The 25,543-nt window shown below is 28.6% G+C and overlaps 1 protein-coding gene across 2 annotated transcripts; it reads right to left on the reverse strand.

The window, feature by feature from the left end:
• Positions 1–260: 260 nt before the first annotated feature.
• Positions 261–25,498, reverse strand: LOC111623609 (ketosamine-3-kinase-like). 2 transcript variants are annotated; one of them, XM_023366245.1, is made up of 8 exons: positions 25,286–25,498; positions 23,836–23,919; positions 23,652–23,752; positions 17,397–17,571; positions 6,108–6,303; positions 4,700–4,874; positions 4,551–4,625; positions 261–390 (listed from the first exon to the last, which is right to left on the reverse strand). In XM_023366245.1, the coding sequence occupies exons 1-7, from the start codon at positions 25,481–25,483 to the stop codon at positions 4,559–4,561; spliced, it is 996 nt and encodes a 331-aa protein (XP_023222013.1). In that variant the 5' UTR covers positions 25,484–25,498; the 3' UTR covers positions 261–390; positions 4,551–4,558. The 2 variants fall into 2 exon arrangements, with proteins under 2 accessions (XP_023222013.1, XP_023222012.1); XM_023366244.1 differs by lacking the exon at positions 261–390 and having other exon boundaries at positions 4,305–4,625.
• Positions 25,499–25,543: the final 45 nt, after the last annotated feature.

The raw sequence follows: 25,543 nt of genomic DNA on the forward strand, positions 1-25,543 counted from the left end.
GTAGTATTTTTATATGCTTTATATGTAAATACAGTGAATGAAGCTAAAATTATAATGAATATATCAAAAATAATTTTACATTTACAGCACTAAAAAAAGAAAAAGATATAATATTCGAAAAAAGCCGTGAATTTTCAAATACATAAATGTCAATCGACAGAAATTCCGTCTCATGACATCATATCAAAGACCGAATTTACTGCTGAAGAAAGAAAAAGTACAACAATGTAGCCTAATAACAGATGAAAGTCAATGTTATCACGATAGAGGTTAGACATTCATCCAGATTTATTACATTGGTTTTTGACAACAGAAGGATCCAGATTCGATTCTCATTTAAGCAGATTCTACTCTTCTTCCTCTCGAACAGTCTCTTCATTCTTGATATTCCTTGAATGAAAACATCGTTAATTAAACACACATCAGTATCATCTGTTCCAACTTCATGAAAAGGCACTAAATGTGGCTAGTTATCAGGCCTAAAATCTTTTATACATCATACTTAATAATAGAGAATTTGATTTTTAACAATACAATAATTTCTTGTTAAGTTTATAGACATTAAAAAGTTTTCTTTTTTTTTTACTTAAACAGTTTATTTAAACTGTAAAAATATTCATCTACTGAGAACTTTTTCTGAATATAAACTGATACACTGTATAAAGTTTCAAATATATTCTAGCTTAATATATGATTTTCTCTATTTTTAGTTTTTAACAAATGTTTGAATTTGTTATATATTTAGGCCTGATAATAGGTCGAAAACGTCGACTGAATATTTTAACGGAAATAAATGAAATCAATGGAAAGAAAAACAATAAAAAATCTTTGTTTAGTCGATTCTTCCTTTTTCCAATAATAATTTCAACACAATAATCGAAACGCTTTGATTTCATGCAATTCAGTTTACACTTGACTAATTCGTTATTTTAGAATTTTATATAAATTATATTTATAGACGTATTTAAAAATTTGCATTGTTGTTCAAACGAATTATCGAGTAATAACTTTTACAGCACGATTTCACAAATACACAAGATTTTATTGCCTTGAACAAAACATTAATAGATGCTATTTATTTATTTTTCATAAATAATAGCCTTATGCCAGGCGTTAATCAGATATTTACAATCATTAAAAAAGACCATAAATTTTTATTTAATTACGATTGTAAAATGTAAAATCCAGCTCTTTTTAAAACAGATAAAATAGAAGAATTTAATATGTAGGCAAGAAAGTTGTTATTATTTATTCCTTCAGGGTATTTAACTCTGGAAGAGATTACATATAATATTTTTTAAACCATGTTGTAATGTTTGTAAATAATATCGAAAAACTTACAAAGTGACAATTTCGTAGAAATTATCAACATATTCATAAATTAGTCACTTTTCTAATTTCCGAGTTTTTCACAATAGAAAAGTAAATGCTAGAGATAATAATCATATCGTTTACAAAGATAGAATTCTGTAAATATCTTAATCTGATACTCGTAGCCCAATCTTGCTGCCCGAAAACCAGCCATATTTTATGAGATAAGAGAAAAAAGGGTATTCCGTGGATAAGGGTGACAGCCGAAAATGTGTTACTGTAAAAAGGAAGCCGTATTGACCAAATTAGAGTTGTTCTTGGTATATAGTTCTCTTACAGCATGGAAACACTTCGATCTAAACCAGTGTTTCTCAACCTCTAACGAATCGTCGCCCCCCTTCACTTCAAAATTTTGATGCCGAGGACCAAGACTAACGCCAAATTCGTACTGCATTGAATAGACTAGTGACTAGTATAATGTTATTTGTTTAATTATTGTACGATATAACGAATAAAATATCTAATTATTCTTAATATAATGTTTTACTATATCGCCTATTTTCGTCCCCCAAAATATAAATTGTTACTAACCTCTCCCTCAACATGGAAAAACGCCCACATGGGGGCGATATCGCCCCCGTTGAGAAACACTGATCTAAACGAACGAGTTAACAGGCATATGACAGTTCGGACAGAATTTTCACGTCGAATTACAAAGTAGCTGCATTTCGAACTAACCGAATTCCTTAACGCGTAAATCTATATTGTTTGTTACAATATTTGATTATTGCTTTAATATTTAACCTAAAATAAAGAAATCTAACGAACAGCAATGCAATAAGCCAATATTTTGTGATAATTATTAAAAGAACTGCATAATATGATCTATCAATTAATAACATATTAAGTGCAGAATATTATGATATAGATAACCAAACAGTTAAAAGCATCCATTCATTTATAAATTGATTATTTCTACGTATATTTAATAAACAGTTATATAGAATATCATAATTTTTCTAGAGATCAACAGGACTTAGCTCATTAATACTTTTGGATTTAAAAGATGAGGAGTAAGTACCCTGAAAAGTACTTAATGGACTAAAGATTGACTTCTAGAAAAATAATTTTAACTGTATCTTTCTTTATTGGCATTTCTTTTCTTCCTTGTTTTAAAGAAAAATCTTATTGTTTTGATTATAAGGAGAAGCCATAAAAATCACATAAAATAGTCAGTAGTATGTCATTTATAAAAACTTTATTTGAAAAACAAATGAATCTGTTCAGAATAAAGAACAATCAATAAAACTACCACAAATGCATCTATTATTAAACCAAATATTCAAGAGAGCATATCTTATTGGATTAAAACTTTTTCTTCCAGAATTTCAAAAAGTTAGTAATGAAAATAGGTCAAGAATTTGTCAAATTTCAGTTCTATCTGTAGTACTGTACATTATTTGTGTGTGTAGTGTGTGTATGAATGAAATGGAAATTTAAAACTTCCATAATATTGATAAATATCAATATTACAATATATACAATAATTTATTTTAGAACTTTTGTATTTCCTGTTATATACAATAGTTTATTTTAGAACTTTTGTATTTCCTTGGAAAATTGTCTATTTTTTTAATTTGAAAACTGAATACAAGTTTGTTTATTCCTCACAAGATAAATGATTTGCCAAAATGTGTAAGATAACAGCCATAATAAATTCATATAATACAAAAACTATCAAAACTGAAAAATTTTACATATATAGCTTTAAACTAATTGAAAACTTTAAAAAATGTTAAACATAACATTTTTTTTAAAGTTTTAAAGGAAATAAAAGTTCAGCAAACTATAGATATAAAAAGATTAAATACCTTAATTGTTATGTAATAATAGAATTAATTAGATTTTTATCCATTCTATATCCAAAATATTTCTTAACAACATAGGAAAATAAATCAGAATAATTTTAATTTAATTATTTTAAAATAATCTTAATATGTTAACTAAATATTATTTTAAATATCAAATATAAAAGAAAAACATTCAGTATTATTTATTTCAACTATTACGCTTCCAAGAAATATCCACGTATTCCAAATAAGTTGAGATGAAGGACAGAACTGGCAGAATAAGAATGATATCATGAAGCTGTAACCTTTTTTTCGTTGGCTGCCAGGACAGAATGAACAATAGACCAAAATGAATGTATTTCTCATTCCAACTCTGTTTCCAGGAAAAGAAAGGAAACAAATGGATAGATCTCACTTGTCTCTTTTCTTTCTCTCTTTTTTTTTCTATTTAAAAGTTAGGAAATTAGTCTGTTCTTAATCTAAGTGTGCGTTATCAATAATGAATAGCAAAGAATGTTTTAATTTATATATGATATGTCTTAATTTTTAATTAATTAAAAAATGATATTACATAAATCAAAAAAATACTGTTAACCATAATTTTCATTACTTATTTCGCTATATCACTTCACTACAATGTTTCTATGCAGTTTCTTATATTTGGTCTTTTTGTTTGATGCAATTGAATTGCAGAATCTTACTATAGCCTATTTCTTCTAATGTAAAATAGATAATTTATACAGTATTATCAATTCAATAGCCACTTATACAACTAATTATATTAATTTTAACAAGCTGTAATTATGTGTATAACTTATATTGCTAAAAATTATTTAACTATATATTGTAAAGATCACAATAAATCAAAAATATAAATTAAGAAAAGTATCTTCAATTAATAATTACAGCTTACGCTGAAATTTTAGTTTAATTTTATGTTCTTATGGACAAACAGCCTGATGAAAGTATTAGTTAAACTTATTAATTTTCCATTTTAAATACAATAAATGGATGTTTTTGCAATTTTATAAATACTAATTAATAATTTCAAGTATTTGAATTCTGAAATTCAGTCTTTATTAAAATAATCATATTTACAAACATTTATCATAGATAAAAATTTTTGAAGTATTTTATTCTCAGTGACAAATTGTATATATGAGAAATCAATAAAAATTCTCTCTTTAAACTGAGATTATATATTCAAATATTCAGAATGATTGTTTCTCTTTAACTGAAATACTTGAATTGAGAACAGAAAAATTCAAATCATGTAAATTCAATAACATACTAACATTTATTTTAACAATTATCTATTTATAAAACTTAACAAAAATATTTTATTAAAACAAAATTACATAATAATTTGTGTATAAATCAGATAGTTACTTCAGATTTTACATCTTTACCATAGTTTTCATGATAGAAGTAGAACTCCCACGATAACCACTACCAAAATGATTCCTACAAAATAAATTTTATAAAATATTATATCTTTTATTTTAAACTTAGTTTTAAAATTTTTTATAAATACTTACCAATGGTTTAAGTAATGGAAGAGCTGATATAATTTTAATCTTGTATCAAATCCCTGTTGTTTTGGTAATTCTTTATGATAGGCACTAAAGAACGAGGAATTAAAACCTCCAAACATTTTGGCAATTGCCAATTCAAATTCTGAATGGCCATAAAAAGTTGCTGGATCAAATATAACTAGAAAGGAATAAAAGTGTTTTAATATTTATTGTTTCTTAAATATATTGAGACATATTTGCAGTTTATTGCTGTTACTACTACTACATTCATTAATTAATAATCTAATTTCCAGAGTAATAATCGTAAAAATAAATAAATTATAAGTAAATCAATAAAAAGCAACTGATAACTCTAGTCATTTAATTATGTTGTACACAGAAGTCAATAAACTTCATAATTGTTTACATTTTTTAAAAATATTTTAAATTTTGTTATCATTAAAACACATTTTAAATATTAATTTTCATAATGTAGTTTTGATATTTATTTTTGTTTTTATATTGTCCACATAGACCTTGTTTATAAATAGGACTTATTAAACTGGTGTAGTTTTGAATTAGAAAAATGAGGAAAACTTAATCAAAAATAAGACAAAATATCTTTATTTTCACCTATTTAGAAACAAGGTCTAGGTGGACAATACAAAAATAAAATTGAAATATTTAAGGACATAGAGGCACAAAGAATTTTGATATTTACATTTATAATGCAGGCCTATTTGATACATTCATTTGAAGTAAATAAAAATATGTTAATTTTACAAATTTCAGAAATTACAATAACCTAAGTTAATTAAACACATTTTTGTGAAACTATTTCTAATTGATATAATTCTGTTTAAATATTACAAATTCAAAAATATAGAGAATATGTTGTATTTATAATAAAGTTCAAAAAGATCATACATATTTATATCATATAGTCTAGTGTTTATTACAATTGTTAAAAAAAGTTAAATAATTGTATAAACTGTATTGTTAACCACACAATATAAATTATTTGATGTAAAAATATTTTAAATCCAAATTATCAAAATAAAATGGAGAATAATTAATCTTTCACTCCAGCAGTGAATCCTTTTCTTTTAGCAAACTTTTTCAGCTTTGTAAAAATTTATACATCAAATTTTATGTTCAATTTGGAAAGCCTGAAGTAAAGTTATGAACAAATCCAGAAACATTTGCTGAAAGGAAAGGATTGAGTGCTACAGTGAAAGGTTAGTTGCTTGAAGTAATATTTTAATAAAAATAAATTAAACTTTGTGAAACAGTTTAGTTTATCTATACACAAAAGGAATGTCTGTTCTGTGTAAACTATACAAAGTGAAAGATAGTTTTATAGATTATCAATTATTAATACTGTATTAATTTATTAAACTTAATCAAACAAGTAAAATTCTGTATACTCTACTTGGTTCATTGTCAGTTTCTCCTACATTACCACCCCACAAATCTCCATGCAATAATGAAGGAACTATTTCAATATCTTTAAAAAATTTTGGTAGTTTTAGCTGTAGTTCAGACCATAGTTGAATTGTCTCACGATCACCATAGTCTTTTTCTATCAATTGTATTTGATGATTCAGTCGTTGGCGAGCATAAAATTCCTTAAAAAAAAAAAAAAGACATAATAAATTATATATAAGAACATAGCTTAAAGTATTATAAATGAATAAAATGTTAACACCGAAATATATCTTACAATTAAAAAGCATGTTTGCTAATAGAATGATTCAAATTCTTCTGTATTAAATAACAATCACTGTTTGCTTTAGAGCAAAAAATTTAAAAGTTATTCCAAATATAAACAGATCTACTTAAAAAGTCATCAAATAATTTAAAATTAATTTACATATTAACACCAAAAAATGTAAACACAATTTATATAACAGCTATATTAAATTCAAACATTCTTGAGATGCTACTCATATCATCAACATAAATATCTGTTCTGATTTTGAATTTGTTCCTGATGAATATAAATAATATACCAAACAATTTGAATTGTATAAGGTAATACAATTCTTTTATACCTTATACAATGTTTACAAATTTATTTAAGGTGTGTTTAATTTTGCATGTGTTTAATTAAGCATGTGTTTAATTTTGTATAAGGTATTTATACCATTGTATAAGGTATTTATACCTTATACAATGTATAAGGTATTTATACCTTATACAATGTATAAGGTATTTATACCTTATACAATGGTATAAATACCTAATACAAAATTAAACACAATTTGTATATTGACAACAAGAAACTGAATTTTAAATCTATTGAACTAGACTATTTGGTATATGTTACAAGAATTCTTAGAAAATGATATTAAAAAAATTTGATAACTGTATCTAAGTCAATACAACATGTATTTTTTATTCTATAAACATTGGCTTTGTTTGCTTTTTCTCCTATTATTAAAAAACATTTTCTTTGTACTTTTTCAATTAAATTGTTCTTAACAGAAAAACTCCAACTTTAACTATAACTAAATACCCAAATGCCAATAAAACAGTTTGGTTACATTTTTAATCTGTTCTTTTTTCTAATGTAATTCCTAAGAATAATTTAAGTAAAATCAATAGAAATATTAGAAAACATCTTTCAAAAATTTTTAAAATCAACTGTTAATGTATAAAAATAGAAATCTGAGATTTTTGCAATAATATTGTTTTGCTTTTAATACACTCAATCATAATAACTTTGATATTATACATTCAGATTTATATGTATTAATATATACTAATAATATGTTACAGATAAATAATAATATTGTTTTTATCATAATCACAGATATACTGTATATGAATCTCTATATATATATATATATATACAAATGGACGTGTGTGTGCTTATATTTCACTCTGCAGCCAAAACTACACATTGCACATGAATGGTGTTTGTGTGTGGTAGCCCCAAGTCTCCCATCGTGCACTATGGTGGTTGCTCAATAGCTATAAGGGTGTGGGAGATATGGAGTTGAAAGTGGTTGACTTCTAAAATGTGTAACAATGGAAGTGTCAATAATGGAAGTGTTCAGTAGCAAAGGAAGTGTTAAGAGAAAGTGGCATGCAAGATTTACAGATGCGGGCGTTTTTGCAAAAAATCGAACATATTTTTAGACCCATGTAAAAATTCTCTAATTAGTCTGGAAACGGGAGACCTAATTCTTTCATTCTGTGAAAACGGGTAAGATTGGCTATAATGTAATCTTAATCTTAATCTTAAATGTTTTCGAATAGTCAAAAATGTTTTCGAATAGTCGAGGACTGTTATGTGTGAGTAGTGGGGATGGCTTTTGGAGACGTGTGACGCACATGCTTCAGTTGATTTTTCATTAGTAAAAGTGTACGAATAACAGAAAAAGGTAGAAAGTGAAAAGTGAATAGTGAAGTGTGAAAAGTAAAAATATAAAAAACAATGCCAAAGTGTAAGGAAGAATTTTTGCGGTCTCGAATCATATCTCAAAGGGAAAAGATGGCTCAGAGAAATGAAACCACAGAAGAAAGTACATCTAACATTGAAGTACAAAGAAGTACATCTAACATTGCTATGAGAAACAGAAATAATCAGACAGAAGAGCAACTTGAAAATTATAGGGAAACACATTGAATCAGAGAAAGATTATGTAGAGGAAGAGAAACAGTCTTTTATATATTTAAAAAAAAACTATATTACATATAAATGTACGAATAAAAAAAAACCCAGCGAAGTGGGTACTTGCAGCTAATTTTATAATAAAGCCAATTACTGCTGTATGCCATCAGGCTATAATAATAATAACTTACCAAACAATTTGACCTCAGAGGCAATAGGCACCACTTTTCTTCCAGTTTAATCTAAAATTATTTAATTAAAATTATAATTATTAAATTTATTTTGAGTTTGCACCTAACACCTCCCTCTAGGGTCAAATTGTTTGGTAAGTCATTATTATTATAGCCGTTACGTAGCCTGATGGCATATGGTAGTGATTGGCTTTATTATTATAATGTATCAGGTTTTCATAGTGTTGTTTGTTTATGAATTTTGTTAAGAAATATGGAATGAATATATTGTGATATATAAATTTCTTCAAAATCATTATAACTTCATCTTCTCTTATCTCAAAAAGTTATCTAACTGAATATAAACTGACAGAACATGTTTTTTAAATTGAATTGAATAGATCCAAAATTTAAAAACTTTTGGATCTATTCAATTCAATTTAAAAAACATGTTCTGTCAGTTTATATTCAAGAATACCTGATGATATATCGTTGTAGACGAAAGAAAAAGTATCTAACCAATTTCTAGGATCATAAATCATTCAAAAAAGTGCAGATAATCAACATTTTTGTATAAAATTGTTAAAATTTTAGAAATTAAAATAGTAAAAACATAGACAACTAAAAAGCTCACATTTATATGAAATTGGCTTAATTTTCAAATTTACTCTTAATATGATTATTTATTGTAAAATTTGCCCCTAGTTAAACTCAACAAACAAACACATGTCACATTGGATAAAAATCACTAAAATTTGGCTGTTTCCATTTAAAATATCTTTTGAGATCATTTGCATTCTCTTATTAATTAATTTTTAAATTTTCCAATTTAATAATCATTTGTGTAAAAATTCATAAAGAAATTACTGTATCATTAATATAATTAAAGACTCTATATGAACATCACTCTATATGAGAATTTTTTCTGCAAGAGAAAAATACTTTCTATTATGAAAAGATATACTGTACCTTCAAATAATAATTTATGTCTGAATAATTTTCTAAAAAACAAAGCTAATTAATATGGCTTAATTAACTGAAGATATTATATTTAAAATTTTTCATTTGGATATTAATTATTTAAATTATTTGTGTTAGAATTTTCTTGCATTTTATGATTGAACAATAAAAACTTTCCAAGATTATATTCATGACATTTAAAGAACAAAGATCTTCAATTGATATTGAAAATAATATATACATACATTATTATGTTATTTTCAAGTATTATAATACATCAAATAAGATATAGAAAATATTTTAGAAACTTGAAATTTTCTAAAAGACAATTATTATTTACAATTTCTTTCTACTGTGAAACAAAAGATAGAAAACATAATAATTATTATTTTAAACAAGATTGAGAAGGAATGTGGAATATTATGACAAAGCAATTTATCAACATTGTGCTTGCACAGAATTGTAAATATGAAAACCTGAGCTACAGAATCTACACATTATCTGAAATACAAATCTTTTTATTAATGTTTTCTATTCTTTTGATTTGATTCAGTAGGATACATACTTTTTAATATATAATATATGGAAAAATAAACAAAGAAAGTACTTATATACAAACTTTCCACAGATTTAGTTCAAATTCCAGATAAACAAAATTCTGATAGTTTGTCGGGTTATTCATATTCTTTATAGATTAAAAATATAAATGCTGTAATTCAAAATCTCTATATCAAAATATCAGAAAATTATTCTCAACTGATATTTATAAATTATTTATTTTTATCTGTGATGTAAAGGATTATATTGCCTAATCATGTATAGTACCTTAGTATTAAAAATATTAGTTATGTAATGTGTTACATACCAAAATGATTAATGTATGTTTATTTTTAGTACTGTACATTTTTTTCTAGTAATGTATATTCATACATTACTAGAAAAAAATGTTGCTTGACAGTTTTGTAAAGTTTGTTTCAAGTTTTTAATAAGCTGTAACAAATTTTATTAGATGGTGTATTTTATTTGATATAATTATCAATAATGATATACCATCATAAACAAAGAAATTCATAAAAAAAGTCTTCAATTTAGAATTCAATGTTTAAAGCATTTAGGCATAAAAATATACTATGAAAAAATCTAATACTGTATATCATCTAATGCAGTGGTGAAGAACCTTTTCTGGAGGTCAACAAGTGAACTTTGTAGACTTCTGTCAGGCTGTATGCATTTTTTTCTTGTGGAGTTTCAGGCTTTATACCTGCTGAGTAACAACATTTTCATGACTGCCAATGACTAGGTACTAAAATAATATATACAAGTTACATGCAAACTACCGTGTTTCCCTGAAAATAAGACCTAGCACAGGTTTTGCTAAATTGCGAAATATAAGACCTCCCCCTGAAAGTAAGTCCTAGCAAAGTTTTTTTTTACTCCTAACGGTCATCGAGAGATGGTTGAAAGTGGCCGTTGGCTTTTTGAAAGTACAGCCACTAATTGGCCAGCAGACAATCATGCCACATGGCATGATTTGCATAAGACTATGGCTTGGGAATCACAGATTTGCATAATGTTATGGCTGGTGATCACTAATTGGTCGGCCGGGAATCACGCCCCATCACATTTGCATAGTGCTACGGTTCAGTAAGCACTAATTGGTCATCGAGCCCGAAGTCGGCACTATGAAAAGGTTAAGTTGAAGCGAGAGTGGGAAGTCCACTTCAGCATGGGAACTTCGTAAGTTCAGTTTGACATGACCGGATATACATCAATCTCATTTAAGTTAGACTTGGGAATTATTTTGTTCAACAATAAATGTGAATTCTTCTTCATGGAAAAATAAGACATCCCCTGAAAATAAGACCTAGCGCATCTTTGAGAGAAAAAATTAATGTAAGACACTGTGTTATTTTCAGGGAAACACGGTAATAATACAGTGAAGCATCAGAAATCCACTGTTGAAAAATGGATATTAACTCTTTCGATGGTAATTTCATTGGCGATGTTCTTCAGCTTTGTGTTGTTGCTGTTTTAAAATTCATTCAGAATTTAGAAGTTTTTTACTTGACATTATGATTATTGTATTTTTTGTTTAAATATAGCAATTTTGTAAATTATGTTTTGAATCTTTGTAAGTATTCTTGCATTCCTTGTGAAATACTAGCTTGAACTTAGAATATCTCAAATTAGTATTTAAAGTATTCTAATGCTAGAATATTCAAAATGCTAATGTACATGTATATTTGAAAATCCTGATGGTCCAGCCCCAATTATTCCAGATTATCAACACTTCACTGTATATAGTTTAATCTCATCTTTTTACTGGTCTAGTTTAGTTTGGATGTTCTTCATGATAAATATCTTAATTAGAGTTGCTGCAAGTGGTAATGGTCCTCTAGTTTGTCCAAACTCCTAGGCTGACCAACTTGGTGTCCCAGGTGATCCCAAACATGTTTGATCAGTGACAAATCAAGGGACTAGGCAGGCCTGGGAGATGTGGCAATATGGTGGAGGCAGTCCTGTGACACCATTGCTGTGTGTGGTTGAGCACCATCCAGTTCGAAAATGGTTCTTGGAAGCCCTGTCATGAGAGGCAACACATGTGGCTACAGGATGTCACTAACACTGCTGGGCTACCATAGTCCCTTGGATCACTACTAGAGGTGACCAGCTGTTATATGTGATGACACTCCAGACCATCACACCAGCTGTGGGGTTGTATGCTGCTCCAAACCATAAGGCATTCACCACAGGACCTCCAGACATGAACATGGCTATCATCAATGCCTAAACTGAATCTAGATGACCTAGTTCCATTCCATTATGGTCCAATCCTGTCAGGAGAAACACCAGTCTAAATGGATTGAGAGTGGGCGGTGTCAATGGACACTGTGATACCAAATGTTCCTGACCCAGGCACCTTGAAATAGTACAGACAGACACAGGGGCCTGTGATGATGGCACCACCTGTGTCTGGATGGCAAATAATGATATGGTTGGCTGTGTGCATGCTTGTCAGAGGAAAAGGAGGTCCTCTTGGCTAGTGGTCTGCTGGTGTAATGAGCCTGGGCACAATGTATGCATGTTCTCTCTTTCTGACATTTCTACATTCTGACAACACTATGAGGAGGTCCCAACACCTCCTCATAGTGTTGTCAGAATGACCTGGGTAGCAGGCTATTTAGTGAGATGACCATCTGGCTTCTCTTAATCTGATGATCCTTCCCCTCTCAAGTTTGATTAGTTGTTCATATGGACTTTGATTGCAACAGTTCGGTTAAAACATATCAGACTAAGCAAAACTAAGAGATTTTAATCAAATGATACAATCAAATTCTCATTTGGCTACAATAGAGGCTAATTAATCAGTAAGATATCAAATAATTTCATTAAGCTACCATCTCATGTTAACTTTAATAATCAAAAATAAATAAATTTAATTTATAATAGACCAATCCCTCTTTTTATGCAATTTTGAAATAATGCTGTTGATAAAATAAAACTAATCCTCCTTTTAAGCAATCAATATTTTTACATGTATGTATAGTACATCAGAAAATACTGTATGTTGATTTTATATTTCCTATGCTACCTTGTGTTTACTATATTTACATACAAATAATGTTAATAATAAATGATATTAGAATAAAAAAAGCTCCTGTTTCTTTTTTAAATTGCTTATTTTTTTGTTCCATTGAAGTTGTGGATCCTAACAAGCGTTTTTCTACAGGACACATGTACTGTACTTTTTTACAATGTTCTTTGGAACATATCCACCATGCAAAAAGCGGGATAGATGTATTCTAAAAGAAAAGATTGGTCAGAAGTGAAATTCAAACCCACAAGTCCTGCTTTTTGTGCAGCATTACCAGTTACATTACCTAGACTTTCATACAATCTTTACTTTTAAACCAATTAATTTAATTCAGATATAATCACACTAGTCACTCATCACATCTAAATTAAATTAATTGGTCTAACCTAGCCACAAATTGTTAGTTGAGTTCAGATTTGTAATTTTTTATGAAAATATAAAATAAATAGTCATATGCTAACATATATTGCTAATTAAACATAAATTATATTTAGAAAACAGTTTTGAATGTTTGAATAGTGTAACTGATAACATATCAATTTGAATGGAGTTGAATTTGAGGTATCAACTCCATTCTGAACCAAACTTTCTTTCTCATGTTCTTAATAACAATAAAATCTGTGTAAATGGGAATTGCATGGTACCAAATTATTTTTCCATTTTGGCAGGTTTTAGTATTTTTATCTTTAAACTACACCAGATAAATGGCATACAGTTCACACAGTTACATTCATTTTTCATAGTAAAATCATTTACATGCCTAAAAACATTTTATTAGATTTAATGCAAATTAATCCAAAATAACTAAATACAGAGTGATTATAACTAAATACAGAAGTATTTGGTTGCAAGAATTGACAACTACAGTATTTGATTACAAAAAGTTCTCATTACTTCAAAGAACTTGTGCTAGGTATTCAAATACAGTGGTACCTCAGGATACGAAATTAATCCGTTCCGAAACTGAGATCGTATCATGAAAATGTCGTAAGATGGATCATATTTTCCCATACGATTACATGTAAAACCAAAAAATTCGTTCCAATGCGAAAAACATACTCAAATTAAAGCCAAGTAATACATTAAAAAAAATAACTGTAGTAAGAAAAACAAATGAAAAATGCGAACTAATGTAACGTCGTATGGTGAGTTTTTGTTCGTATCATGGAGCAAAAATATGTTCGAATTTCATGTCGTATCCTGAAAATTTCGTATGCTGGGGCGTTCGTAACCTGAGGTACCACTGTACTTCTTAGATGCAATTCTTATGAACTCATACCACAGCAGATAAGCAAATCTGAGTATCAAAAACTAGTGTCTTGCTCTGCCATAAAAAATTCTAATTGCTTGACAGTAATACAGAGACTGATTCATTCTATGATCCTGAGGAATGTTAATACTCTATTTAATCATTTACTTCAATATATGTAATTATCAACATGTTAATTGTTTTCAAATACTTCATATTAGTTAGTTATTAACTACTTCACAATGTTTTCACAAATTGCATTCATTGCTGGTTCTTACAAACTCATTCTTGGAAACTGATTTAATTCTAAAAAGTATTCAATTCTGCTCCTGCTCAGTTTCAACATATGCTAATATTAACAAACACCTGTGTCTATATGTCCCCTTGTCATGTGACCATTACTCTGATTAGGTTCAAAATCATTTTTGGAGCACAGTTTGTCATCTTCAGCAATGACTAATATACTTAGAAGCAATTTTATTTCTTTGTCTACAATCTTGGAATCTTTATCTATATTAAATTACAACCTTTGTATCAAAAAACCTCTTTCTGTTTCTGCATTGGACAGGTTTTTGGCTTGTCAGAGGACAAGAGGACTCTTGGCTAGTGGTCTGCTGGTGTCCTGAGCCTGGGCACCATGTATGCAAGTTCTCTCTGACATTTCTACATTCTAAGAGAAGGTCCCAACACCTCATAGTGTTGTCAGAATGGCCTAGGTAGCAGGCTATTCAGTTTTTCTGTTTTCTCTTATAATCAAAGAGGTATGCAAAGTTGTACTACCAAACAATTAGCATAAAAAACAGAAAAGTAAAATTTAACAGTTTCATTTATTATTTTATATTTTTCAGGAATATGTTAGTCTGAGACAATTCATTAATTTGGACTGAACATAAAAGAACTGTTAACCTGTCATGTTTTCATTCAAATAATAAAATAACATCAGAAAATACATGTCTTCTAAATCATCACATTAGACATTTCTGTGTTATGAAAATTACAGATATAATGCATTTTAAAGTTATTCCATCAACTCTATTTTAATAAATTACTAGTGATCCACAAAGAAACCTACTTTATTGAAATTGAAAAACAACATATAACATCAAGTAATATCTCAAACTACATAAATTAAATTGCACGAAACATAAACCTTAAATCCTGACAGAAGTATTTTACAACCTTATTCAAAAATGGCCATAAATATTACTGAGGACTACATTTTAAGACACTGTGTAGTTCAATTCATGCATTTTTATTTATATGATATAGTTTCTACAATGTTATTTTTCCACTTTCTTATATTTTCACACGTATAATGAATTATATGTATTAGTGTTTCATATATTTTTATTGTGTGGTTATATTTACTTCACCTTTTCTTCAACTTTTAACTCCTTTATACTTTAAAATATGTTCTATTTTATGATTGTTTATAACATTCAATTTTGAATTTGGATAATACATGTAAAAGCATTCAAAAGCTCTTAAAATTTCAAACAATCTAGCCTGATGATGGTCTTTGAGTAAAGTTGAAAATGTTAGCAATTAAAAATGTGCTGAAATTTATAGTTTTGTTTTGTCTGATATAACATCTTCCTAGTATTTTTAAACTGATTAAGTTCACCTTTAATAATTTAAAGATGAACTTAATAAGTTTAAAAATACTTACTATTAAACAAGTTCTTAGAACAAAATTTAAAATACAGCATAACATTCAAAATGCTAAAAGACTGAAGGGCAGACAATTTCACAAGATCTACTGAAACAATTTCCTCACTTTTTAAACTTTATTTGGAGAATTATCATTCATAAAAAATAATCTAGTTAGAATGTTAATTTTAACTTCTAATTAAACTTTTGTTTATAATTAATTACAACTGATAATTAATTAAAGAACATGAACCATTATTCATGGCATGACTCTCATTTGTATCTAAAAGATGCATTCACTACTACTCATTTTACATAAAAGATTGTATTGTATCCCTCTAATATTTAATATTAAAGTTAGAGAGCTTCTGAAAAGAAATTTGTAATTATCTAACTTGAATTATTTGAATTTTGAACTTTAGTTGTAGAGATAAGATTAAGATCTTAATTTTTCTCCAAAACATTTGTGAATTATTTGAATGTCAAGCCATTTTGTCCTTATATTAACTTGAATGATGTCAAAATAAAGTTAGATTTAATCCTATATTGGATAATTTAATAAACTGAATGAATAATAACAATAAAGCAGTTAACTAAGTTCATTTTTATCATCAGTTTATTAAATTAACTTAGTTAATTTCATTAAATTATCCAATAGAGGATTAACTAATATAAATCCAACTGTATTTTGATAGTAATATATGAGGCACATCATTCCAAAGTAAGTCTTATCCACTATTGAATACTGAAAATTAAGAAGAAAAAAAAAAAAAAAGACTTTTAAAGCTTTAAACTTGACAATCCTAACATTAGTTTATAATATAAATTAATAAGTAGAATGCTATAAGTCTGTTTTTGAAATGATAAATACATTTTATTATGACAGTTCTTTACACTAGTAATCCAGATTGCACAGATGATCCAAAAAATTTAAAAAGTGGATAAGATGCCATTTGGAATGGGGCACACCTGTATAATATATGTATACAGTCAACCCCCTTATAACACTGTTGATAATTCTGTTTTATGTGAATTCCATGTTGTACGAGTCACTTAGATTTTACAAATACATGAGCCGTTAACAGCCTGGCACATGTATTTGTAAAATCTAAGTGACTGGTACAACACGGAATTCATATAAAACAGAATAATCAACAGTGTTATAGGGGGTCGACTGTATATAAGTAAGGTATAAAGAAACATAATGTATTATTGTAAAATTATGAAGTAATATAATGTAAAATTACTATTATTGTACTGTTCACAGCTTTACATTATTTGTATTATTGTATTTGTTATTGTAAATATATCTATAAAATATTCATTCCTATTTGAAAAAATATATAGAGTTACTAATACACTCACAAGTGAGTGTATTAGTAACTCTATATTAAAAAGATAATTGATAACTATAAGATTACGACTTAAGATTAATTGATATCTTTATTTTTTTTTTATATAGGATTGCATCCACTTACCACCCAGTCATCCTTCCAAGTATTATCTTGAGCTATATAGCCACAGCAAGTTGTAGTATGAAAGCCAAATTGATTAATAAATCGCACTTCTTCTTCTTCTTCTTCATTACCTTTATGAATACTTTTACTTTGTAGAGCTTCTTTATCTTTTAATGTTTTGTTATGTTTGTGAAGTCTGAAATATAATTTTCAAAATTCATCATCAACTTCAAATTATTCTTACAGAATGAGTAAGACTGCTGTTTTTGGAGTAATCAAAAAAGTATGCGCTCTTGAATCTTAGTGCTTTCAAGTTTTATAAGTCATCTTCAGAAATAAAAAAATTAAATTTTAAAAAAGTAAAGATGTACTGTACAGTGAATTTCAAAATATATTCAAAAAGAAAAACACACCTTTAAGAATCCAGCAAATAAATTTACTAATAAAAACGTTTTTGATCGGTTTAACTGATCCTCTTCAGTTACGATGAAATAGAATGTGAAAATAATACAATAAACAATAAAACAATAAACGATAATTCCAAAATAAATACATAAATACATAACTGAAATCATAGTTGTGAATAAATAACTATGGAAATAAAATAAACAACAAAAAGTAAAAATAGACAAAGAAATGTCCCTTAATAAAATTAATTTTCATAAAAAAGCTGCATGGTGGTCTTTTTATGAAAATTTTTTATCCAGTTGATAGAGAATATATTGATATATATTCAAAAGAATAAAATTTAAAAACATTGCTTTAAATCTTTAGTGTATAGAATTTATTACCATACAATACTATTGTCAAGATTTTCAACTCATAATTCTGATTTAGAGCTATATCCATTATGTATGTTGACTCCAAACATATAGTATGGCTACTGGTAAACTGGAACTGAAATGTAAACTAAAATGTATGCAGTATCCTAATGACAAAATTTTATAATAAGGCATACCACTTTCATTACAACCTCCATGTTTATCAGCATACATAACAGAGCATACCTCTGTCATTCCTAATCACTTTTCTGAGGCACAACTGTTGCAGATGCGGGGGTAGCAAATGACATCCTACAGGTATAATATATGTGATAAATAAACATTGGAAAGGCTCCATTGAGGTGGTACTGAGTCATTCCCATGCTGTCACGAAGCTGGCAAACTCTATGACAGCATTGGACGACATCACTCCCCTGCAATTCATTACAACCATAATATGAGGATCATTCTAAAAGAAAAGAACATTTTGATCTGACAAGCTGTGCAGTTCTCCCACCACACTCCACTGCTGTGTCATGAATCTTCCCATGTTTTCGCACCAGTCTGATGCTAACAGCAAGCCACAACAATCATTTACTATTTACAGTGTGACTTTGAAATGTGTGACAAAATTAAAGATCCTGCCAAGTGCGAGGTTTGTAGTGTAATACACTTTTTGAATGCGAAAAAAGTCCACTCTATCAAAATTTACAGACAGATAACCAAGATTTATGGTAATGTGACGAATGAAGCTTCAGTTCGAAACAAACAGTAGGGATTGTTGTCCAGAGGCATTGTGCTTCTTCAGGATAATGCATGTCTGCATGCTGCTGCATTGACGAAGAACTTGCTTCAGCAGTTTAAGTGGGAAGTTTTTGAACATCCTTCTTATAGCCTGGACTAGGTTCCAAATGATTATATCTTTTCCTAAAATTGAAGGATTTTTTAGCCAGGAATCACTATGGAAGTGACAACAAACTGAAAGAGGTCACTAATGACTGGTTCAAGAACATGGCAGTAATTGAGTGTGCAGAAGGCATAGAAAAGCTGATGAAATGCTAAGACAAATGTTTAAAATTGTATGGCGACTATGTAGAAATATAGCTAAGGTATCATATGTGTTGTAAAATAAGTTTTGTTTCATTATCTTAAATAAAAATATCTAGAGAAACAAACATTCTTTACTTTTAGAATGACCCTCATACTTTTAAATATACAACATATATAGCTCATAAAAAAGAGATATGAAAATATAAACCCAATTTTTAGATTAATGCCAAATGATTGTTGGATTACATCGGGCTATTAATACATATATTAATGCTACTAATTACTAATTAAATGTCGTGTAATTTGGCCTAGAGCTAAGCATTAGGTACCATCTCTTGATAAATTTAATAATTATATTTAATATTTAATAATTATTTGCAAATACAGGTAACCTCTGTATAACACGGAAGTTACATTCCAAAAAAATTGCCGTGTTATATGAAACAAAGAACTAGTGCAAAAAGGGGGGTTAGGTTCCAAAAATTAAAAAAACGCGCTGTTAAATCCTTATTTAAATCGGATTTTAGTTTTTCAAAACCGCAATGCAGTGTAATAATCAACACTTGGCATAACTCATTCATTTATTTCAGTTTTCATGTGAGAATAAAAAATATTATATAGGAGAAACTAAGAGGAAGATGAAGATTAGACTAAAAGAACACATGGCAGATTTAAAACATCACAGAATCAACTCAGCCTTTCTAGAACATTGTATGTTAAATAACTGTAATATTGACCAAAATAATGTAAAGATCCTACATAAAGAAAAAGAAACTTATAGCAGAAAATTTAAAGAGAGTATAGAAATTTTAAAAAATAAACATTGTACAGTATAAATAAAAACTTAAGTTTAAAGATCAACGCGAAATAGCTAAAAATACTGTAAGAGATTTTTGAAAAAGAAAAATTTTCGAGAAAAAGGAGGTTTTTGAAAAATAATAATAAAATTTTTGAGGCTTTTTTGAAGTGTTCTTTAGAGTAAATCTGAAAAATAGTTAAAGGTCTTACTTGAAATAAATTTTAAATAAGAACGCATGGTTATGCAAATCATCATACAAAGAAAACACCATTAGATGCTAAGAGCTGAAAGAATAAAAATTAAAAAAGTGAAGTTTAGCCACTTAGGTAAGAATTATTAACAACAAATAAGGATAGAAAGATTGATAAAAAGTAAGTTTAATAATATAAAATGTATATGAATTAATGTAAATATTAAAGAAGAACTGTGCTGCATGCCCATTGGAAGTTCTCCTCAATATTTCAGGAAACCTTCTGTGAATAATTATGTAAGGATAAATTCAATGTACAGTTAATATTTAAGTTAATGTTTAAGTTTAATTAAAAACTGGGTTCTTTTGAAGATTTTTAGAAGAAAAAATTTTTGGAAGGAAGCATTATTATGCAAATCACCATAAAAGAATAACACCATTAAACGCTGTGAAGTTTAGCTGTGTTGTTTAGGTAAGAACTATTAATAACATTATATAAAGATAAAAGAAGAACTATGCTACATGTCCATTATGATCTTTTCTTGATATTTCAAGGAATCTTCTGTGAATAAGTATGTAAGAAAAAAACCAGTATATAGTCTGACTTCTAAATGTTAAGTGCAATAACTATATTACTTTTTATAGCCTTCGAAGTCTAGTAAAGTATAGTGTATGATTCCCGCTTGTAGAAATATGTCGAAATACGTCAAAGGATGGAATTTTTTATTTTAAAAGGGTTTTAAAAGTTGACTGAAGAGGGGCAAAACAAAGCCTGAAACGTGTGTAAGAATGCGTCTCAACAAAAACTGAAATAAATGAATGAGTTATGCCTAGTATTGATTATTACGCTGCATTGCAGTTTTGTAAAACTAATATAAGGATACAACATGGTTTCAAAATATGAAAGTAAATCGGATTTATTATTCATTTTTTTCATAGGTAAAATACTTATTTATTATTTAAGTAAATATTTTACCAGAGGATTATTCATCCTATATGATAATCTCAGCATGAGCATCATCAAAAACTGGTAACAGTTTTTGGGTGCGTTCGTTAANTTTTTCATAGGTAAAATACTTATTTATTATTTAAGTAAATATTTTACCAGAGGATTATTCATCCTATATGATAATCTCAGCATGAGCATCATCAAAAACTGGTAACAGTTTTTGGGTGCGTTCGTTAATAGCGGTCGCTCTGCAACGGGAGTGCGCTGCTGTTTGTAGGCATTTAGAAACAACGGTGAAAGAAAGATGGCTGGTGCCCGCACTATCGATAGTATCGTGATGGAGGAATCTATAATTCTAAAATGAGCTTTTAGAGGCAAAAGAAGGGTCCCAATTGTAAAATTTAACCATTAAATGGATTATTGTTGAAAGAGCATTCAAAGTAGCCACAAAAACAATTAGAATGCTCGTGTAGAGTTACGCGGAAATATAAAAGAACGCACCCTTTATTACATTTCATGCTGTACGAGGGTTTTACCCAATTTCTGAACTGTATTAGATTGAACCCGTGCTATAAAACCACCGTGCTATATGGGGGATGTTCCAAATTCTCAAACCGTGTTAGAGTGAATCCGTGCTATAGAAGTGCAATGTTATACGGGAGTTACCTGTACTAGAGTTACAATAAATGGTTCACAGCAAATGTTAGGAGTGCTGTTCTCCTTGTTTACTACTCTTTCAGTAAAAGTTTGTATTTGTACTATTTGCCATATATATTGACCTCTAGTTTTGGACAGATTTAATTTTAGTTTTAAAAAGTTGACTTATACCTGATGAGGGGCATTCAAAAAGTTTCCAGAAAGTTGTTATTATTCATAATTTTCTAGGACTCTGATGGCATGTTGCTCATAGATTTTCTTGAAGATCAAAGAACAATAATCATAAGCTATTTATTACCAGCATGAAATAGTTTTAAGTAAACTGCATGCAACTGTAAAAGAAAAACAACCTAGAAAAATTCATCAGTGTGTCTTGTTCTGTCACGATAATGCATCAGCTCATTCTGCAAGATTACCAGGACAGTATTGCATGAATACCAATGGGAGATTTTACCACATCCTCCCTATAGTCCAGATTTAGACATATCAGACTTTTTTATTCTCAAAAAGATATTAAATGCATTTGCTAGTAGTTGCCAGATCAAGTGAAACATTTTATAGTACAGTGGATAGAATCAAAGTGCATCCATCACTTTCTACTGGAAGGGCTTAGAAGGGTAGTGATACCACATGGAAATGGAACATATGTTGAAAAATGATGCACTAAATTCAATTTGCTGACTTTTTATTGCCCCTTATATGGTTTATCAACCTCTGAAGATAGACTGTAAAACTTATTGAAAACACTACGATTAAATGGGGTATGTTTTTTTAGAATTCTATTAATAATAAAGCATAAACTTTGTTCATTTTAAAATATAATTTTTGTTTTAATTAAGTTTGTAACAATTTAATTCCCAGAATGGCTGTGTAGAGTCACCCGTGACATAATTATATCAAAATGACATGTGCGTTCATGTTTAAACACATTTGAACTAATTCATGAGTAAATTTCAAGCTGATAGAGCTAGTTGTTAATAAACTATTAGAAAGGTAATAGTTATCTGCATGTACTCTTTGGCATAAAAAGGGTGACTGAAATTTAAAGTTTGATGTTGTGACTGACCTTTCTTCAAATGAACACCTCTTTCAGAGAGTAATTACAGGAGATGAAACTTGGTGCTTCCAGTACAATGCAGAAACAAAATGTCAAAGCATACAATGGAAATCTCTGAGTTCACCATGCCCTAAAAAGGCATACATGCCATGCTTACTGTTTAAGACCATACTGATGTGTTTATTTGATCACAAGGAAATTTAGTCCTCCAAGAATTTATTGAACAGGGACAAACAGTCAATCAACAATGCTATTTAGAAGTACTGCAGAGATTGTGAGATTCCATTTGAAGGAAAAGAACTGAACTGTGGCCTGACAAATGGATCATTCATCATGACAATGTGCCAAATCACAATGCACTCATTGTGAGACATTTTCTGGCTGAAAAATGATTCACTCAATTAGAATTTGCCTATTCACCTGACTTAGCTCCCTGTGATTTCTGGCTATTTCCAAAATTAGAAGCTAACCTGAAGAGATGAAGATTTTCTATTATAACTGATATCCAACAGAATGTGGATATCAGTTATAATAGCTGTACAACAGTATTCCAGAAAATGAGTTTCAGGCCTGCTTCCAGAAATGGGATTGCCATTTAAGTCAGTGTATAGATGCAGGAGGAGAGTGATATTAGCCACTAGTGTATAGTTTTGCATGTATATTTTTTAAAGGTGCATTACACCTTGTGTACTGTAATAGAAAATGAACATTAATGAACTGCATACATGTTAAAATTATATTTATATAACCTAAGATATATTTCATAATACTATAATTGTTTTAATCTGCAATAAGGAAAAATAAAATACATACTTGCCTAATTGTTCTCCTAATTGTGCAGAATACTTCGACAATGATTTCATATTTACATATTCCATAACTAGCACAGCGCCTCCTTTAGGATTATCTACAACCTATATTTTAGATTATTATTTGTATATATTATATGATATATTTATTTACATTTCAGCTAATATTAAAAATATTTAAAATTCACCACAATTGGATCAGGAACTTTCACAGTTCTAGTTGCCAAAATAGCTTTAAGACTGGCTAACTCTCCATCAAACATCAACCTAGCCTGAAAGTTTTGTTAATGAATTTTAATAACTTTTTGTTTGGTTATAGAATGTATACTAATTTAAAATGTAATATTTATTAATGGTTTTTAGTTACACAAAATATTCTTAAGTAATTAAAAAAATTCAAACTAAAACAACTTAACACATTAGAAATATAATGAGAGCTATTTAGTTCCATTGCATTTGTAAGATGTTACACGACGAGAACTCTTTGGAGTATTTATAATATGCTCCATATTGCAAATAATTAAAGAAAATTGATCAAAAGTCTTTGTTTTATTGTAATGAAAAATGCTTTCAAGACTTTTGCCCAATAGTCAGTTACAATATTATTTATAACCAAATGAGGCAAATTCTCGAAAGCAGTTCTCAATTACAATAAAGGACTTTAATTATTTATTACAGGAATATTTTAAAGGAGGTTTATATATAAACATGAGTAAAACAAAATATTTATGCATAAGAGGTGCTAAAACAGACATGGTACTGGAAGAAGGAGAAAAGATTGAGGGATGTGAACATTACGATTATCTTGGAAAACAAATTCATCAAGATGGAAGAGATACATTAGAAATTAATACAAGATTAGCACAAGGTAAGAGAGCAGTTAAAAGATTAAATGGAATATGGTGGAGTGAAGAAATAACTAGATCAAGAAAAAAAAAAAGAATATATAATACTATTGCTAAAAGCATTCTATAATATGGGGAAGAGGCATGGAGAATGACTGGGGAAGAGAAAAGTAACAATGGTTGAAATGGATGCATTGAGAAGATCGTGCAGAATCTCGAAAAGAGAAAGAATAACTAATAAGACGATCAAAAACGTAATGGGATTGAAGGAAACGGTTTTGAAAGAAATACAGAGGAAACAACTTATTTGGTTTTGACGTGTGAAAAGAATGAGTGATGAGAGACACTCGAAAATATCAATGGAATAACTCCACAAAAAAAGAAAAAGAGAGGAAGACCCATATGAACTTCATGCAATGGAGTAAAGTTAGCATATAATGAAAATGGGATTAAAGTGGAATGGTGTGTGAATAGAGAGAGATGGAAAGGGTTCCTGGAGGTCTGAAGGCAATGTCAGACACCATAAACCAAATATAGATAGAATTATTTATTTTATTTCATTAGTCTTAGAACTGTAACCATAACAGTGGATTTTCTCAATAATTTACCAGGCCTATATTCAACAATATTTATTTATTTATATTTTAAGTAGCTTTAAGTACCACGTAAGCATCTGGCATTATGCTAGATTTGTAGACCATATTCATGTTATGAATATTAATTTACAACATGCATATCGACTAGTTTAAATGTCTAAGTTTTTTTTTTTTTTTTTTGATAAAATCATAATCACCTCAGGTTTTGAATTTCTTTTAAGAAACACTTCACCAGTATCAGTTCTGTATCCTTCTCCTTCATTGATGCATCCTCCTCCACTTTTACCTGTCCTTTCAAACACAGACGTTTTTAATATTTCCTTAACTTTAGCTTCTAAAGCCATCGCTAGCGGAGTGTGTAGAGTGTACAGGTAACTACCATGCAGTGAGCACATGCAACATAATTAATCGATTCGCAGCACTAGAAGTCTTACAAATATTATCAATTATACTCT

The sequence above is a fragment of the Centruroides sculpturatus genome, unplaced genomic scaffold (genome assembly GCF_000671375.1).
Source record: "Centruroides sculpturatus isolate CEXI.00-Female unplaced genomic scaffold, Cexi_2.0 scaffold425, whole genome shotgun sequence".
NCBI classification, from domain to species: Eukaryota; Metazoa; Arthropoda; class Arachnida; order Scorpiones; family Buthidae; genus Centruroides; species Centruroides sculpturatus.

Excerpts from the sequence above, each read along its gene's own strand:
- LOC111623609 (XM_023366245.1), bottom strand. The coding sequence starts at position 25,483 with ATGTGCTCACTGCATGGTAGTTACCTGTACACTCTACACACTCCGCTA. Across the intron at positions 23,753-23,835 it reads AAGTTCCTGATCCAATTGTG|GTTGTAGATAATCCTAAAGG; the intron begins GTGAATTTTAAA and ends TCTAAAATATAG. Across the intron at positions 4,626-4,699 it reads TTCCATTACTTAAACCATTG|GAATCATTTTGGTAGTGGTT; the intron begins GTAAGTATTTAT and ends TTTATTTTGTAG.